Genomic DNA, 19,787 nt, shown 5'->3' on the forward strand with positions numbered 1-19,787 from the left:
CCCTCCCTCTAGTCCCAGCCCTGCTCACTGCGCTTGCTGGCTGCCCCGCTCTTGGCGGCGCTCTCGTTCAGGGCCTGCTGCTCTCGGAAGTGGTCCTCATCTGCCTTGCGGTCTCGGCCCGGACAGGCACAGATGCGGCCCTCAAAGGACCGGCGGCCCAGCACCTGTCCACTGTGGGGCAGACACAGTTGGAACGATACACACTCAGGCCCTTCCCTCAACCCCACTTCCACCCCACGCCAGCAGATCCCACTGCATCTGAGTGAGGGAAGCAGGAGTGCCTGGCCGGAAGAACTGATGTTCAGAGGGTGAAAAGGTGCTCGGGGACATCACCCCACATGCCAGACCCTGCTGTCCTTCAAGCAGCCTTTGCAGGTTGGGGTGGGAGGCATCCCTTTGTGGCCTGCAGACCACAGAGCAAAAGTCTATGCAGGACCCCTTCTCCAAACTAATTTTCAGGACTTGGGGCCCAGCCTTCATGCCCCCAGGCCAAGCTCCCTGGTAGTACTGGTTCAAGCCCCCCCACCTTGTGCCAGCACACTCACTCCCGGGTTTCCAGGGTGATAATGATGAGGATGGGTCTCCGGTTCATGCCCCCGACACAGCTGCTGTTGCACATGAAGTTGTACAGGATGGTAGTGAATTCCGTCCCCACCTGCACATAGGGAGGAAGAGGAGAAGGACTACAGTGTTGGTGAACAAGCCCCTGCAGTAATCTTGGAGGTGAGGAGGGCCCAAGGCTCTCCTCTGCGGCCTTCTGCCATGCATCCGTCCGTCCGTCCGTCCATCCATCCATCCATCCATCCATCCATCCACCCATCCTTCCATGCATCCATGCATGCATCCATCCATCCTTCCATACATGCATCCATGCATGCATCCAGGCATCCATCCATCCTTCCTTCCATACATGCATCCAGGCATCCATCCAGGCATCCATCCAGGCATCCATCCATCCATCCATCCATCCATCCATCCATCCATCCTTCCATGCATCCAGGCATCCATCCATCCATCCATCCATCCTTCCATGCATCCGTCCATGCATCCATCCATGCATCCATCCAACCATCCATCCACCCATCCTTCCATGCATCCATGCATCCATCCATCCATCCATGCATGCATCCAGGCATCCATCCATCCAACCATCCATCCACCCATCCTTCCATACATGCATCCAGGCATCCATCCATCCATCCATCCTTCCATGCATCCATCCTTCCATGCATCCATGCATCCATCCATCCATCCACCCATCCTTCCATGCATCCATCCATGCATGCATGCATCCATCCATCCATCCTTCCATGCATCCATGCATCCATCCACCCATCCTTCCATGCATCCATCCATGCATGCATCCATCCATCCATCCATCCATCCATCCATCCTTCCATGCATCCATGCATCCGTCCATGCATCCATCCATGCATCCATCCATCCACCCATCCTTCCATGCATCCGTCCATGCATCCATCCATGCATCCATCCATCCATCCACCCATCCTTCTACGCATCCATCCACGCATCCATCCACGCATCCATCCAACCATCCACGCATCCATCCACGCATCCATCCATGCATCCATGCATCCATCCATCCACTCATCCATCCACCCATCCTTCCACGCATCCGTCCACGCATCCATCGATCCATCCATGCATCATCCATCCATCTATGCATCCATCAATCCATCAGTAAATAAATTTACCAACCAGACTTTTTCCTCACCAAGCTGGCCAACTACCCATTCATCTATCCCACCATCCACTTGATCCTCCCATCCATGGATCCATCCCTCATCTAACCAGCCTCTCCACATTCCAACTAATCAGTCTACTGATCCCTTCATCATGCATCCAACTATATATCCATTCATCTAAACAACCACCAGCCAGCAATTTCACTCAGCTAGCCAGGGAACCAAGCATCCATCCCATCATCCACCAGTTCTCTCACCCACCCGTACAACGAATCATCTATCCAATTCATTCATGCGTTCATCCATCCATCTAACCAATCTATCCAATGAGCCATCTAATCAATCTGCTAATCCTTCCATTCATGCATCAGCCATCTTCCCCTCCCTCCTTTCATCTTTCCTTCCCGCCTGCCATCCATCCATCCATCCATCCATCCATCCATCCATCTGCCATCTACCCATCCATTCATCTACCTCACCCATCTATATAGACCTCCTTGAGGGGTAATCTCTTACTATAGTTGTTGTCGATTGCTGTCGAGTTGAGCATGACTCATAGCGATCCTATGAACAAAAGGCCTGAAGCCTTTCTATAACTATGGTCATTTATTAAAGTTCATTGTTTCCAGAGGCATGTTGTTTAGGAAGTGACGCCACTCTTGTTTCCAACCTACTATAGTCCCCCTTCTCACTTCCCAGGAGGAGGAAGGGCTTGGCAAGGTGAGAGATTGGGTTGTGGCAGAACTGGGATGTAGACTCAAACCTCTTGGCTACTGAGAGTCTGGGAACCACTGAATGATCTGTTTTCACTATCTCCTTGGTTCAGGTATGTAGAACCTTCAGGGGTTTGTGAACATCTTGTCCTTTCAGAGGACGGCCACTAGAGGGCGATAGAGTCCTGCTTTCTGGGAGACTGACCAGCACAGGGAAGGGTGCAGGAGGGCATGGGAGTCAGGCTCTGGGTTCATTGAGGGAGCGAGCTGCTCTTGGATCTCTGGATTGGGAACAGAGGTCTGGAAATATAGAAGTGGAAGCTGAGGGGACATGGGGACTTAGTAAGGAAAGTTGGGGCTCACCATCTCTTCGTCTGTGGGAAGCCAAGTCTGCTGAGATGGCTGATTCCACTCCATCTCTGCACCCTCTTCCATCATCTCCTCTGCAGGGTCTCAGAACCTCCACTTCTATCCAACCCCCACCTGCTATCACACTAGACCCTGTCCCAGAATGGTGTTCCCCAACCCCGAGACCTTCTGCTGCCTTGGGTCAAAGGCTGGACCCCCATGGCCTCTCTGTGCCCCACCACCTCTTTCAGCTCCCCCCCCAATCACACCCTCCAGGCCTTTGCACCGCTGTACCCCAGCCTCGGCCCTTTCCTCTCCCCATGCTATACTGCCCAGCTGTGGTGAGCTCCTACCTGTGGAGGTTCGTAGGGCACCATGACGCTCTGCCTGCCAGTGACGGGGTCGTCCACGTACTGGGAGAGGTTGTTGCCCTCCACACGGATGAGGTGGCTGGCTGGGGCTGACTGTCCTGTGGGGGAGGCCAGGGGAGACTCTGTTTAGAGAGAAACCTGACCTAGTACTCTTGGCTGGGGTGTATCGCAGCAGACTTGTGTCCCCACAGCCCTGTACTTGGCTCTCCCTTCCCCAGGCAGGAACCCTAGAAATGGGGCTCAGGTCCTGCTTCCCAACATCCCTGATGACCCAGAGACCCTTTTTGGGAGGATGGGGCTGCCACAGGCACGGTTGTGTTCCCAGAGAGTCTCCCAGCTCAGAATCCTCGCAGACCATCAAGCACTGAGATGGCCCAGTGAACCCAGCCCTCAGGGTGTGTCAGTGGGAAGCTTCAGCCACTCATGTGGTCAGCCTGCCATTCCACACAGAGGGACAGGCGCCCTGGGAGGGTGCCCAAAGCCTGCCCTCCTCAGGGTACTAGCCAAGTCAGGGGCACTTGCAGCTCTCCAGCACCTGTCTGAGGTGCTGTCCACCAAGGTCCCCAAGGTCTCACCTTCATTGAAGTCCCTCCCCAGTTCGTGGTTGGGGCAGCGCTTCACAACCTCGGTCACATGCTCTGCCTTCTTGTAGACGGGCATGGCGCGGACGGCAGTGCCAGGGGGCGGCGGCGTGGACACCTTCATCTGGATGGGGCACGTCTTGGCAATCTGACAGTAGAGCTTCTTCAACAGCGGGGAGTACTGTGGGAGGAGGGAGAGGCTGGTGGACTGTGCCTAGGCAGTGCCCTTGACCTCGGGGTAACCACCTGGCTGCCAGCACGCAAACAGGAACCCTTTCCTCAGGCTCTTCCTCCTCTCCAGGGGTCCTTCTAATGCCATCCCCCAGTCACCCACCCCTCCAGCACCCAGCAATCCCCAGTCCAGGCTCCGTGATAACAGCAGCTGCAGTGCCTGCTACACCACCATCAAGTGGCATAGACCTCACAACTGGCAAAGCTCGAGGCGGCTTTTGCCCACGGAAACCAGGGCCTGGATACTGGATACTCAGAGGTCAAGGTGAGAACTCGAATCCCTTGGCATCCTAGAAGGTCGGTGTGGATAGTTTCCATCACCCAGAGCTGAGCATCCAACCTAACCTTTGGGAGGAAGGGACGACATTAACAATGATATGGACACAGGAGGTCAGTGCTCACCCGTAGTTCAGAAAGCAAGAGTGACCCCCACATGGGGACTCTGGGTGACAGAAATTAGGAGGCAGCCAGTAGAAAGTAGTGGCAATTCCTCTCTTGGAAGGGGAGGGTGGCACAGGGTTATAGGACAGAGAGGAGGTCACCTGGGGCAGTCTAGATGAGCATCTATAGAGTATCTCCCGAATGCATAGCACACATGTCCTTGAATTCTAGTATCTGGAGGTCAGGAAGCTGACTCTATCCCCTTAGACTCTCAGTAATACCCAACAAATAGGGGGCATGCAGTTGGTACTCAATAAATGTACAGTTACTCTATATGTCACAGAGTGCAAAGGGAGCCTTGTCCATGCTCGGTAGCAGCCACTCAAGTCACAGTAGACACTGGGCGCTGATTTAATGCGCCGTCTTCATTCCCATCTGCAAGGGAGGACTGGAACAAATCCCCAAGTCGGAGGCAGTTCTGTCATTTGTCTTATGTGGACACCTGGTATCTAGTGTAGCAGGAAGATGCTTAGAGGCCAACCAGGGAGGCTTCCTGGAGGAGGAGGTCCAGAGGAATGCTGGATTTCTTTGGATTGCAAGGACCTGAACATGCTAGTGACACGGAATTCACAGAGCAAGAATTCAGGGAACCATCCACCCCGATGCATCTGGTGAGCACCTATAGTTTTCCGGGCAGGAGGCTTCTCAACCCACACAGAAGCCAGATTCATCAGAGACTTCTCCCCAGCAGGCTCGGGTGGCTGTGCCACCAGGTATCACCCTAAAGGTCACAGGATACCAGGTGCCAGGCAGAGGCCAGGGGTCTGCCGTGACCAGTAGGATAGGGAGCCCAGAGGAGCCAAAGGCCCCCACCTCCACCCCACATGGTCAGCTCTGTTGCGAGGTATAGATTCCTGTCTGCACAGCCACGAGTGAGCCTGGGGAAAGGTGACAGAGGACTCCAAAAAGTGGACCTGCCTGCATCCCTGGGGAGTAGATGGACTACCTTGTGTAACAGGTCTGACTCAGGAGGGGGTAGGGACCAAATCGGGCCACAGTCAAAAGGGGCGGCAGAAAGAGGCTGGTTTTTGGGGCTTGGTCTGACAGCCTGTCCCAGGCTCAGATCACATTGACCGGAACACCAGAACAGGACTAGGATGGGAAAGCGCCCAGCAGAGTCAGTCGCTATGCTCAGGACAGCTATTCTATCCTGAAGGCAGCAGCCTGAGATGGTAAAAAGGGAATGAATGGCCCAGGTTGTTACCCTGAGCGGGGGACAGGGAGGCTGGAGCACAACTGGAGTGGGCGGGGGGCTCCAGAATCTCATTTGCCTCTCCTGTTTGCTGGCTGAGGTGGGAGATTGAGGAGGTCATCATGGCGGACCAAGGTCAGAGGTTCAAGAGAGGGCCGCATCCCTAAGAACAAAGGGGCCAGCCTCACTCACAGCTGTGCTCTGGCAGGTATGAAGCTGGGGTCCCGGCACCGTGGGGGCTGAGGGGAGCAGTCAGCAGCCTGGCAATCCACGGAGCTGAATACAGAGAGGTTTCAAAGCCCTCCTCCTCAGAGCCGCACCCTTCCCACCCCAAGCCCTGGTCTGTCCCCTGAGGTAGGGTCTTCCACATGGAAATCCTGACTTCCACGTCCCGGAATATCTCAGCAGCTCTGCCCTATTTCACAGACAAGCATAAAGGAGTCCCTGCTGGTCTCAAACTCCCTGACAGCAGCTCCTTGAGGCCAGGTGGGGACATGGGAGCCCCAGTCTGGATGGAGAAGACAGATGAAGCCTACTCCACATAGGAGGCATTCTGGCTGAGAGGGACTCAGGGGAAATCTGCAAGCCCTAGGAGATGGAAGCTCCCATGCCTACCCCCAGGGGGAGCCGCTGAGCACTCCACCCACGCTACCCAGCCAGCTGGAGCTGTCCCTGGTACCACGGGGCAGCCCCAGGATTCTCGTCAGGGAGGATTTCCATGTAGATGGTCGTGGGGCGGGAGGAGGGTTATGCAGGTACAGCCCTCAGGTCATGGGAGCCCCAAGCACTATGAGCAAGGCCACTATGATGCCCAGACACCCGGCAGACCTGATTCCCACAAGATGAACTGCTCAAGTGACCTACGGCACATACCTGCATGGGCAGCTCTTGACCCTGGTAAGGTGTTTGACCCTGGACAGAGCCCTGGATTGGAGTCCCTCCCAGAGAGCCAGAGTTTAGCCTAGGGACAAGGACATCTCCTCCAGTGCCCCCCTTCAGACTGCCCTGAGGCAGGAGGGTAATCAGCTTGAAGGTGGGTGGACAGGGGCTCCTGGGTCCCTTTGAATTCTGTGCAAGAGGTCATGTGCAGACACTGCTTCCTCCTGCCGACCCTCCGCCCTGTCCTTCTCTCGATCCGCTAGATGGATGTGTTTCAACAGATTCCGAGCTGATAAAATCTTATTTATCTTCGGCTGTTGACACAGAACCGTCTAGACTTGTCTGCGCCAGGATGCGTTGTGCATCTCGGTACTTGCAGGAAATGATTTGCCCAAACACCGATGTGTGCCCATCCTCTTCCCCTGCTCCTGGCTCCTCTCTCTGGACCCCCTCGCTGTCCCCCTCCTCGAGCCTCTCCACCCCATCCCTTCCAAGACGGGCTCTGGCCTGGCTGGAAGCCCTGTGGCCAGTGGCCTGGAGGGTGGCGAGAGGGCGGCAGGCGGGCGTGCGCCGGGGTGCGGGGGCTGTTAATTTCCTTGCCCGCTCCTGGCAGCTGGGGTGCCCGGCGCAGGCAGGTCTGGGCAGGAGGACAGTGGAGAGGTGATAATAACTTGTCTGTCAATTTCCCGGGACAAGTAGCATCTTGCAAACCGCAAATACCGTTAACCAGCTTGGGTGAATCTGTTACAACAGATTCTGGAAGACGTGGCCTGCAGTGGGGGCTTTCATTTTTTTTTTTTAAATGATTTTTTTATAGTCCATTTTTATCCACTTTCCCTGTGTGTGTGCACACACGTGTGTGTGTGTGTGTGTGTGTGTGTGTGTGTGTGTGTGTATGTGTCAGAGCTACAGCCTTCTGCTTTGAGTCACAACCTCCTTTTATAGACCTCCCTAAGATCACAGACCCTCTCTCCTTGCAAAGTTTCCAGAGCTCCCATAAATACTTGGTGTGCAATTATGTGGGCTCACATACCGACCCCCCAAAACTCTCACAGGATCCAGGCCAACCAGCTATTAGTTTAAACTTCCCTCTCTCTGGTCCTTTGTCCCTCTGAGACAGGGGACACTTTAAGGGACACATCCTTGGGGCTACTCTTATCTTCCTCAGCTCAGGGTCCTCTGGTCCTTTACTGCGCACCCTTTCACTGCCACACTTACTTCTCCTCTCGAGTGGGGCTCAGGTCTCCCAGTGGGTAAGAAGTGTGACCTGTCCCAAACCTGGAGTACAGGGGTCCCCACTCTGCTTCCAGAAATGCTGCATGCCAGCCCCAAGTCCTGAGTGTTATCCTGAGACCTGCCTCAAAGAGCGAGGTCCCCTAGAAGATCATCCTAAAGAGCCCGCGTGGGGGGCTGGCACACAGCCACTGCCACCACTCTCATCCAAGCCCAGACTCCCCCATCAGTGCTCCCCTCTTCTCTAGGGACACTCACCTGGGCACGTGACAGCTCCACTGCAGCTTTAGTCTGTGGCCCAGGCACCCCCTCTGGCATTCTCTAGACCCTGAGGGGTTATGGGGTAAAAGGGGGAGCAGGACTATTCTTGGGGGTCTCTAGGGGCAGTCCTGGGCTGACAGGGAGCCTGGAGGCTGGCACTAGTAACAGCCCTCCTCCTTCACTTTGAGGTTCTAACCAGGGCTCTGTCTGATGCACACCCCCCTCAGCCTCTGCCGCCGTCTGCTGCTGGCACAGTGAGACCCAGGCCGTGGGCAGGGGAGCCAGGTGCGGAGCCCCAGGGACGAAGAGTCTGCGTCTGCAGCTGGGAACGCTGGCGTGAGCATCCCTGCTGGCCTCGCCTCTGTGCACTGGCCCGTGGAGAGGAAGCTCTGGCCGAGGACCCAGTGGGCAAACTAGTGGGCAGCAGGCCACAGAGAACTGCCCAGCACAGGGCGGGTAGAGAGGCTAGCCAGGGGTGCTGCTCACGTGAAGGCTGTTTGACTGCTGGGGGAGTAAGCTCCCCCCACCCCCCACTGCCCTAGTCTCCACTCTGCTTCCAACAAGATGCCAGAACTGGCTGAGGGCCTGATGTCAGCCATAGGACAGGAGGGGTGACTCCCACCAAGGCAGGATGCTGGGGTCCCTGAGGTACCCCTGCCTACAGGGCAGTCCCAGAGCCTCCTACTGGCCACAGGAGTCCCCTGTTTTTGGACAATGACATCAGTCCAGGAGCTAGATGGGCCTAGCAGCTTCCCAGGGATGGCCTGGGGTTGAAATTGGCATGGGTTTGGTTGCCAGCTGGGGAGATGGAAGGAAGGGTGTCAAGCCCTGATGGCCTCTTGGAGGGCAGATGCTTGTTGAGAGGATGGGCCCTGAAGCTCCGATCTTGACCTTGTTCTACAGAGCTACAGGCAGGGCTCTGGGTCGGGACTGAGACGCTCCTCTGGCTCCATTGGTGACTTTGGGATGTCCGTTCTATGTAAATTGCATCCCAGTCAGAAGGAGCAGACTCCTGGCACGTCTGTCCAGCCAACTAGTGAACACGTGGGCACAGGCAGTTTTCAGCTTTTGAGGAATCGGTCAATAAGAATAATAGTTTTCAGGGAACTCTGTAAACAAATAGCAAAGTACCTGAGGCTAGGAAGTAGCTGGTACCTAAATATTTGATTCATCTGCTGCAAACAGCTCTGTCCTCCCCCAAGGAGGGCTCAGCGGCTGATCTCTGATGCTGAGCTCTCCCAATGGCCAGCTGCTCAGGCCCTTCTGTACTCAGGAAATCAAGGCAGGTGGAGACCTCATAGCTGCAGTGGAGGAGGTGGGCCTGGGACCTCTGGGCTTGAGGGTACCCTGTGGGCAGTTTTCCCAGGAATCTCTGGATGGTGCAGACAGCTAACCACAAGGTTGCAGGTGCAAGTCCACCCACAGGTGCCTCAGAAGAAAAGCCTGGAGATCTACTTTCCCCAAAAAATCAGCCACTGGAAACCAATTGTGGGTCCCAATCCTAATCTGAGGCACATGGGGTAGGACTGGGGGCTCCCCTGGAGAACTGATGAATTTCAACAGCACTGAGCCTCAGGTGATGTGACTTTCCTGGAGGGACTTTTCTGCCCCAAGATGAGCTGACCCCCCTCACCTTCCACAGGTTTGGAAGCTCCAGCCTCAGCGGCCCCATCTCAGTCTCACAAGCTCCACTTAGGAAATGGGGAAGTGGGCTTTTCTTTCCAGTTTTGACAACCTGGAACATTCCACCCTCTCCTCTGGGATCCTGAGGACAATGGTCAGGGTGCCTGAAGGTGGGGAGGGTTTTCTCCACTGGAGGCAGGAGTGCTGGGTCAACCAAGCTTGGAGTCAAGGGCCCACCCATCAGCCTTGAACTTCGGGAAAAACTCCAACACAGCCTCCCAGGGATCTGGCACTGGTCTAGGGGTGGTGGGAGTCTCCTGACTTGGAAGCAGAACCTGAACCCTCTGCTCTGTCATGACTGCACCTCATTCCAAGTGGTCCCAGTTGGTGCTAGGATCCCAGGTATTCCAGGATTCCTGGCCCCATCCTGTCCTCGCTCCGGTTCCACCAGGAACTGAGAAGGACTTCAGCTATGGGTGAAGCGGGGAGTCCCTGGTAGTACAGGTGGTTAGCACATGTGGCCGCCAACTGGAGAGTTGATGAACAAACTCCACTCAGAGGCACCTCAGAAGAAAGGCCTGGCACTCTACTTCTGAAAAACACTAGTCATTGACAGGGCCAAGGAGAACAGTTCTGCTCTGGCCCGTTTGAGGGCTCCATGAATCAGCTTGACGGACTGGGTTTCTTTACAGACGAGGTAATTAGGGGATTGGGTCGGACAGAGCTCAGCACCTGCAGGCCAAGAAGTCAAGGCCAAGCAAAGCCAAGAAGAAGTCAAGGCCAAGACCGATTGCTCCGGATCCTGCCGATCAGCCCTGGAGTTTTCTAATCTGTTCTAGAGAGAATTTCATTTGCTGATAAAAAGTGAGTGGTTGAGGGTGTTCGTGGCCCCCGTGAGTACATGGTTGGGCAGTAGCCTATGTGATCCCAATACCAGGACCTCCCTCCCCACAAGGGGGTGTGGTGCTGCCCACCAGACCAGAACAGGCCAGGCAGGGGAACCTCAAGGGACAAGCCCCTCCTTGCCACAGGTTCACGTGGTGCTCCTGGGGTCCCTGCAGAGCTGGGGGCACCGAGCCCCCAGGAAGGCATCCACCAGTGATGCACACAGCTGTATAAAGGGAGCCGGTCCACACATCTTCTAACCTGCACCCCTGGTGCCTCTTTAAGCCTTGACTCAGGTTCCCCAGGGGCAGGGGGCACATCTACAGCCACAATGAGTGATGTATGCGAACCAGTGTCCTGGAGCCGAGCCCAGCTGCCCACAGCGGGGGCTCTGCAGCGCTGGCTTTCAGTGTTAAATTAATCACCCTGACTCGTGGAGACCCCATGTGGCAGAGCTGTTTTCAGCGGCTACGCCCTTTCCATGTCCTAAACAACATGCCTCCGGAAACTCTATGCACTTTGATAAATGTCGACAGTTGTAGAGGGGTTTCAGGCCTTGTTTTTATAGGGTCGCTATGAGTCGTGCTCAACCCAAAGGCAATCAACAACAACAAAAACAACAACAACAACAACAACATGTCCTTTTGGAAGCCAATCACCCGGCCTTTCCTCAGAGGTGGCTCTGATAGACCTGAATCTCACAGACTTTCACCACTTACAGCTGTCAACATGTGCAACCCCAAAACTCTAAGGAAACAAGTCTTCATCTTGGAAACAAATCCTGGAAATGAGATTCTGCCTCAAACTCAGACTGATGGAGCAGGGCCTTATCCTTCAAGGGATTCTCCCACATGTCCCCCAATAGTACCCAGACGATGTGAGGCAGCAGCTGCGGTGTCACCTCTTCCCAGGGTTGGGAAGCCCCCACCTTGAGCCCCAGACACTAGATCTGTCAGTAACTTCTCTGGGGCGGGGAACCAGGACCCAAGGGGCCCAAGCCCCTCATTCAGTGCTCAGAGGCTGGGTCCCACGGTCTACAGAGACCACAGCTGCCCGGGGTAAAGGGAGGTGAGGCGACCCCACTTCACCTCATTTCCAGCACTATCTGGGGGCATCGACCCCCACTGCCCCTGCCGAGGTACCCAGGTTGTAGAGCAGGCAAAATAGGAGCAATTGCGGCAATTTCTCCTTAAGTGTTCTCATTTCCCTTTAATAATCCACGTTTCATCTCCACAATAAACATTGTTAGAACTCTTCCCTCAGCTTTAAATACAGATAATTGCCTTTGGTGCCAGTAAAAGGTATTAATTCCACTTATGCATTCCATAAACTTTTAGGATAACGCAATTGATACCACAGTCGTGTTGGGACACCTCCGCTATTATTCTCTGGCTCGCAGAGCTCCGAGGGGCTGGAAAGTGTTCTCCCAAATCCATTAACATAGACTCAGCCTCATTCCACCCAGGAATCCCTCGCTTCTCAGCCCGCCAGCCATATGCTCCTCCTGAGGGAGGTCTCCCAGGGACACACGCTCACCTACAATTTCACACTCAAGACACAGACTCACACACTTACATACAACTCACACACACGCCTGCATGTGCAAAGCCCCACAGAGAGTCACCATCTCATACACATAAGACAGACACACTTACATACATTCATCCACATGCATGCACACGGAGACCCACACAGACCCGCACGATGCCTGCACACCCACACACATTCACAACCTGCTCACACACAGAGACTCACATAATATGGCCCACTCCTGGGCCACACTCAGAGACTCACACATACACACACACACAGAGGCAATCACACGGATTCACACACTGCCTGCACACACCCGGTCATTCACAGAACACACAGGGACTGACACACACACACACACACTCATACACAGAGACTCACACACAGACACACTACCTTATACATTCATATACACGCCTACACATACACACACACCTATTCACAACACAACCGCATACACATTACACACGTTCTTGCACAGAGACTCACGCAATGTCATACATTCAGTCACGCCTACACATAAACCTACACACTCATTCACGACAGTCACGTGCCCTCATACCCTCACACAGCACACAGACACATATTCACTCCACACACAGATACGTGCACACTGACACACACACATATTTGCCCACCACACACTTGTACACACTCATGCTCATGCTCATTCTCTCTCACATTTACACACACGCTGACTCACTAGTGGTTGGAGGCTGTCAGAGCTATTTCTGGAGGTCCTGAGTGCTGGCTGGGCTGTTACCTCACTTACCCCTCACCATCACGCCCGACCCCGGGAAGGACAATGTCCTCAGCAGCTGTCAGTGGAGCATTTAGCCTGCCTGGGGGGATGGTGACATCATGGGGGACCAGGGCCCCCCACCATACCATAGCCCGGTGCCTAACTTCAGAGTCTTTCCAAACTCCATGAGCCCTGGAGAGGGTGCTTCCCCTACAGGTCTTGTTCAGGAGCAAGGCTCCGGGCTGAATGGCGTCCAAGCCCGTGTGGGATTGGCACAGGGAAATGCTCTCTTCCTTCTCTCTGCTCCATAGGGAACCTGGGGAGCACCTACCACTCTGTTGTCAGCCTGGGTTTGGTCCCCAGTGTGGAGGGGTCATCGGGTCCCAAAGGCCAGTCTGGCTTCAAGCAGAGGACACTCCCCATGCTCTACGCTGTCCTTCAAGCTGCCTAGGGAGCTTTGCTGAGGGTCCCCACAGATTCAGGGTCAGCCTTCCCAGAGAGGTTCAAAACAAGGATGAAAGGCTGGTTCATCCTTAGCCCGGCTCTGTCTGTCCATCTATCCATCCCTCCATCTGCCTGGGAGCATCGGGTGCCACGGAGTCCCAAGATACTGTGTGAAGTTCTGAGGCTTTGTGTTGTCTATCTCCCCACAAAATCCGGAAGAGCTGTGTAACGGGACGGCTTCGGCAGGGAAGACCTCAGATGGGATCGCAGACAGGCACGGTGTCTGTGGGATGCATCTGACTCAGTTCAATCCCTGCCCAGAATTCATAGAACCAGGCTCCTTGACCCCACCGTGGTCCTTTCCAGACAGGACTTGAGAGAGTGAGGAGGTGACCCAGCAGCCATGGGCTGCCCAGACCCAGGACTCAGACCCCAGCAGGCACCTCTGCTCCATCCCACCTGCTACGCAGAATCTCTGCCTGTCCATTCAAAACTCAAGCCACCACGTGGGCCCACCTGGCATACAATTCATTGGCTGAATGCAGATCCCTTCTCTGCCTGTTGATTTAGCTCTGCATCCAGCTCCTTCCTGAACCCTCTGTGGGGAGCGCTTGACAGAGCCCTAACATGCTATCAGAAAGGCCTGTGCAAGTGAGTGCACATGCTTATATGTGCTCCCGCACATGTATGTCTGTGTATGTGGTGTACACACATGTGTGCCGTATGTGTGCCTACGTACACGAGGCTCAGTCACACATGTGTGCCTGTGCACGCATAAACATGTATGTGATGTGTACATGTGCGTATAGTGTACACGTGTGGGAATGTATGCATGTCTGCCTCGTGTGCATGTACGTACATGCTTTGCTACACGCATATGTGTAGTGTGTGCATATGGGAATGTGTATGTGTGTGGTGTGTGCATGCACGGGTGTGATGTGTATGCATGGGCAAGATGTGCTTGCATGCATATTTGTGGCATGCATGTGTGCTTGTGTATGGTTCACGTTGCATGCATGTGTGTGGTATCTTTCGTGTGTGCACATGGAATGCCTGTGGTGTGTGGACGCACGTGTGCAGTGTATGAGTGGGTGTTTGCACCCATGCACGTGGTCCACTGCGTGTGGTCTATATGCACACATGCCTGTGCATGCATGACTAGTATATATATGTGTGCACATGTCTGTGATGTGAGTGCTCTAGGCTCAGTGTTGGAGAAACAAGGGCATGAGATGTGACATCCAAAGGAAGCCAGCTTAGGTGAGAGACCACTGAGGGTCTCAACTAGGCAAAGGCCAAAGACCCCATTAACAGCTGCGGCACCCTGGGAGCAGGTTGGGGTGTTTTTCCAGGAGGGAAAAGGAATGAAAGCAGCAGTCAATTTGGAATTGTACTTGAGAAAAATATGCATTATCTATCAGTTACCAGCCAGCCGGTGTGGTGGGGGCTGTGTGTGGAGGCCTGGGCGGTGAGCCTGGTGACAAGCCTGGGCAGCATCGCACAGTCGGACCCCGAGAGCCGAGAGCAGGCAGCCTGCTCGCCCCGTCCCACACTCGAGGCAGCTGCCCACGGGCCCCGCCTGTGGCAAGGGAAGGAGCATGCTGGGGGTCTGCTCCCAGACAGCCAAGGTGCCAAAAATCTCATTATCAATGTTTGTCCGGTCCCCACCCTCATACTGATCATGGCTGGGGAGGGGACAAGGCAGGGGCTCAGCACCAGCATCCTCTGTCCCTGTGCGGCTCCTCTAGGAGCCTGCGCAGGGCAGTGGCGCTTGGTGGGTCAGGGCTTGGGTCCTGAGCTCCTGGGCAGTGACATACCTTCCCTGGTCCTCAGTGCTGCTGGCTGGGAGCCTCAGTCCTGGGCAGACCACTCCATGGGGCCGCCCAGGGCCAGAGCAACTGAGATCAAATCCCTTAGCTCCAGCCCTGATGCCTACACACCTGGACAGGGAGGCAGCAGTGGGGAACCTCCCTTGGGAGCACCAGCTCAGCTCAGATCCTCTAAGACCCTTCAAGCACCTCCTAACTTGACAAGAGACTTCAAGGCATCTCCAAACATCAGAGGTGGTGACCGAGCCCCATGAATTGTCAGCCGGCCTTCCTTGTGGGGAACTGGTCCAAGAAGTAATCAGATGACTCAGATCCCAATTGACAGATGTCAGTATGAGAGGGAGGGCTCCCTTAGTGAGGATGAGCAAGTGAGTCAGACTGTGCACCGGAGAGGCGGTGGGTCCCTGCCCGAGGGGTGCAAGGGAGGGGCTGCCTGGGGCTTTCTAAACTGGCTCAGATCCCCCAGGTAGGTCTCAAACCTGGAGTGGACAGTCTATCCTAAAACCTTCTCAGGGGCAATGGAGCAACCAAAAGAACCCTCTGGTGACAGGCAGTTACCGGGGGGGGGGGGGGGGGAGGACGGGACGGACCAAAGTCATGAGAACCAGGCTTCCTCATAACGTCATTACCATCACCATGGTTATCGCTGTGTGCCATTGGGTTGGAACCTCAGAGCTGACCCGCCAGCAGGATTTCAGAGGCAGTTAAGGGCACGACAGGAGAATGCCCATCTTTCTCTTGCAGAGCAGCTGGAAGATTCAAACCATGTGCCTGTGGGTTGCCAGCACACATTCTTCCCACTGGGCCACAAGAGCTTCTTAAAGGAGCCGGCACATCACTGGTTAGGCTCGAACCACCAACCTTAGGGTTAACAGCTGGTCTCACTAACAGACTATGCCAGAGACAGCGCTGTGCAATCTCAACTACTACTGTAACAATAGGAATAGAAATAAGACCCCCACCTGGTGACAGTGTATATCTTTGTGCCTAAGATGCTAAGCTTTAAGGTATGTACTTCACAGCAGGTTCTCCTTTGATCCCAATAGCAGTATGAGGAAAAGAACGCTGGACAGACAAGGGCAGCGAGGTACGGACCTGCCACATCTGGCCATCAGGTCCTGGCTGAGTCTCAGTGCAGAAGTGGATAGGTAACCGTAAGGAGCTCCCCAGTGGGAGCCAAACCCAGACGCAGTCTCAGGGCTAGAGCCTGGCTGTGCAGGGCCAGTGAGCTCTGTCCACCTGCAGAGCAGGACCAGCTACCTAGTGCTCCACCCCAACCTCTAGCCACCCAGGAGCGTGGGAGAGCTCCAGCCAGTAAGGTAAGGGGAGCCGGTGGGACTTGGGCCTTAAAGGAAAAGAACCTGAGGCAGGTAGGGGGTACCAGCTCAATGCTGATGAAGGCAGGGCCGAGGCCACCCTAGGCTCTCAGCTCCCACCTGTTCGTGCCCTGTGTGGGGCAAGGATGGGTATCATGCTGTTCTCCGGATGGGCACAGGGGAGCCTGTTGGCCAGTGGAGCCTCTGAGAAGTGGGCTGAGGTGCACAGCAATATCACACAGCACTATCAGTGGGCAGAGTAACCAGGAGGGCCTTGGAGCTGCTTTTCTGCCCATCTTCTGGTCCCCAAACTCAGAGGTCAGCCCAAGGGGTCTGGCAGCTCCTTTGCCAGCCAGCAGGCACAGCACCTACCCTGTCCCCTACTTACTCTGTGTAACTTTGACCAAGTTATCTTCTCCCTGCTGATGCCCAAGCTCCAGCTTCCTCGGCTGTAAATAAAAGCTACCTGTGGGATGGCAGTTCAGGGGGTTAAGATGTGGAGGGTGGCACAGGACAGGACAGGGTGCAGACCTGCTAGTTCACAGGGTTGTTCGAAGTCATATTAGACTCAGCAACAATCCTGCTAACAGCCTATCCGAGTGACAAAGAATAGTTCAAAAAATTTTTTTTAAACATCATTAGTAAAGGGAGCTATGGTAGTTTAGTGGTAAGGAGTTGTGCTGCCAACCTGAAGACATGCAGTTCGAATCTACAAGCTGCTCCAAGAAAGATGGGTAATCTCTTCTCAGGCAATTGACTGCCTCTGAAAAGGCACTGAGGCTCAGCTGTGAGTCGGTTCCAGGTCCAAACAGTCCACAACACCAGATCGTTAGGAACAGCCACCACCTACAATGCTGCTGCATGTCATTTGTTAATATCATCGTATCTTTACATTTCTGTGTGATGCTTTCCACCCTCAAAGGCAAAGATCAAACGATAACCAGGAATAAAAGACAATAGTAATGAAAATGAAGGTGGGGGGGAGCGGCATCTCTGAATTCTATCAGCTGGACTTACTACCCAGTCATCTCTGAATGGGACTTTGTCCTAAGGATGTCAAGCGCAATGCCTGGTCCCAAGTGGGAGCCACGCGCATGGAATGGAATGGCCTGGCCAGCAAGACTCCACCTACAAGCCAGGCTCCTGCCAGGGGCCACTGGAGTGAAGACTTGCGTGTGTTCCTCCTCTGTCGTTCCCTCTTTCATGCCAGTGCTCGGCAGCGCCCACTCAGTGACAGTGAGGAAGGGGCAAAACCCAGGCTTGCTGCCTGGAGGAGGTGGTCTCCTGGGTTCTAGTGCCAGCCTTCTATGGCTCCCAGACCCTTGGAGTAGGATTTCAAACTGAAGACTCCCCAAAGTACAGGCAAGATGAGGAGAGTTTGGTGATGGTGGCCGGCAGGGGACGGTCCCAGCCCCAAGGACCTCATGGCCAGCCCCATCCATTCCCCATGGTGGGAACAGCAGGCTGGGTGGCTGACCACACGTGAGGGAGCTGTGTTCCCAGCGCGGTCAGCCTAGACCCGCCCCCTGCCCGAGCGAGGAGACTCCCCCTGTGGACAGCATTGGCCCACCGTCACTCTCCCTCTGCAGGTGCCCCGGAAGGAGCAGCGCACTCACCGTCCAGGTGGCGGACTTGGCCGTGCTTGACTGTTGGAAAGTGACCTCGAAGTGGTGGGGGCCAGGGTAGTCGGTGTTGGAGGGGATGACGGGTGCGGGCGACATAGTGTCGAAGGTGGAGCTGGGCTGTGCGTAGGGCGAGTGGGTGGGCACGCTGGCTGCGTGCTCCGGGGTGTAGGGGCTGGCTGGGGCCGCGCGGCTGCTCATCTGGTCCATCGTGCTGCTGAGCAGATTAAACTGGGACTGGAGGGAAGGGGAGGGAGGGGAGAAACAAACAGTCAGAGCGGGGAGCCGCCCCAGGCCCCCCCAGGTGTCCGGTTACAGGAGCCTTAAAGGGCCAGCCCGCACGAGTCATCCCAAACATTTCCTCGGGCGCCCCCCCAACAGGTCACGACTTGTGCCGGATGCACCGACATAGTCACCTTGCCCCCCCTTTCCACCAGCGCCCCGTGCTTTGTGGGGATCCAGTGAGGAGGGAGGAGAGGAAGCAGGGTTCTCCACACCTGGAGGGAAGCTGTCTGGAGGAGGAGGCCCCAGCTCCAGCCTCCTGCTGGGGATCATGCTACACGGTCACCCCCCATTTCAGAGCTCAGAGTGGGGATCCCAGGCTCTGGGATCCAGGCATGGATTCGGTGCTCAATGCACTGGGCATGTCCAGGAGACCCTGGGACACGAAGCTGACCTCAGACCCAGACCAACTGGGGAGTTGCATATCAACAGATGAGCCTGACTTACCAATCCTTCCTCAGAAATGCCTCTTCAGGGCTGATGGCCTCACCAGGTGCCCACCCCTCATCTCCCAGCCCTGGCAGTGCCCTAGTGCCTGCTACATGCTAATTTATCCCCAGCATCCTGACAGCCCAGATCCCCCAAAAGCAAGAACTCAAGAGATATAGCCACCCATGGAAAGTGTGTCTTCTGAGTCACCCTCTATAGGGTCATAAGCTGCGGTTGGATCAGAGTGATGGCTACTGTCATCCTGGGATCCCAGGAAGCCCTCACCTGGAAGAGTGGCCAGGAGGACCCTCCTTTCATCAAATCTGGGGCTTCTAGCAGGAGATGTCTTTAGAAGGGTGGGACATAACAGCTGACAGATTGGAGCCTCTAATGGTCAATAGTTTACACTTAAATAGGAGCTCTGGTGGCCTAGTGGCAAGAAGCTGTGCTATAAATCTGAAACCACGTGGTTTGAGTCCATGAGCTGATCGTCTAGAGAAGGATGGGAAGTCTCCTCCCGTGTGATAAACTTGTTCTGAAAACTCATCAGAGGATCAGCCATGGGTCAGTTCCGACTCGATGGTACACAACACAACAATGGTCAATAAGTAGACACGACGGCTCCAACTTTGAGTCAGAGACCATTCCCAGTTCTCTGCATATGACCCTTCCTTCAACCTCTGAGTGGCCCAAGATGAGAACAGATCTCCCCTATTACAGATGAGGTAACTGAGGCCCAGGGATGTAAATTATTAGACTTGGGTTAGCTCCCTCAACGGTGGAGACCAGAGAGACTTGGATGCCTCAGTCCGTGGTGCCAACTTCTGTCCAGCATGGATATCAGTCCCTTGGGGACGGCCAGTGGTGAGACCTCAATCCACAGGCTTGGCTGATGCATGGACAGAGACCTCTGAACAGCAGCAGGCAGCTTGCCCGGCCTTAATAGGTCCCATGTCTCCGGTCACTTTTCTGCCATAGACCTCAATCTGTCCAACTCTGGACAGTGGTTTCCCCCTGTAAGACAGACTAAGACTCAAATCCCTATGCACATCCAAAAACTTCTCCAGTAGGGTAAAAAGGGAAGCCACTGACTGGGAAAAAGTATTCAGTAATAACATATCAGATA

The 19,787-nt window shown here is 54.9% G+C and overlaps 1 protein-coding gene across 3 annotated transcripts in view; it reads right to left on the reverse strand.

Annotated features, from left to right (window-relative positions):
• Positions 1-19,787, reverse strand: part of TP73 (tumor protein p73) — an 80,710-nt gene that overhangs the window by 6,137 nt on the left and 54,786 nt on the right. For all 3 annotated transcript variants that reach the window (XM_006885808.1, XM_006885809.1, XM_006885807.1), the window contains exons 3-7: positions 17,945-18,187; positions 3,714-3,900; positions 3,121-3,236; positions 546-655; positions 29-171 (exon numbers count right to left, since the gene is read on the reverse strand). In XM_006885808.1, coding sequence (XP_006885870.1) covers positions 29-171; positions 546-655; positions 3,121-3,236; positions 3,714-3,900; positions 17,945-18,187 — 799 coding nt within the window. The remainder of the gene's footprint in view (positions 1-28; positions 172-545; positions 656-3,120; positions 3,237-3,713; positions 3,901-17,944; positions 18,188-19,787) is intronic.

The sequence above is a fragment of the Elephantulus edwardii genome, unplaced genomic scaffold, assembly GCF_000299155.1.
Source record: "Elephantulus edwardii isolate Elephantulus edwardi_28Jun2011 unplaced genomic scaffold, EleEdw1.0 scaffold00045, whole genome shotgun sequence".
Classification (NCBI taxonomy): domain Eukaryota; kingdom Metazoa; phylum Chordata; class Mammalia; order Macroscelidea; family Macroscelididae; genus Elephantulus; species Elephantulus edwardii.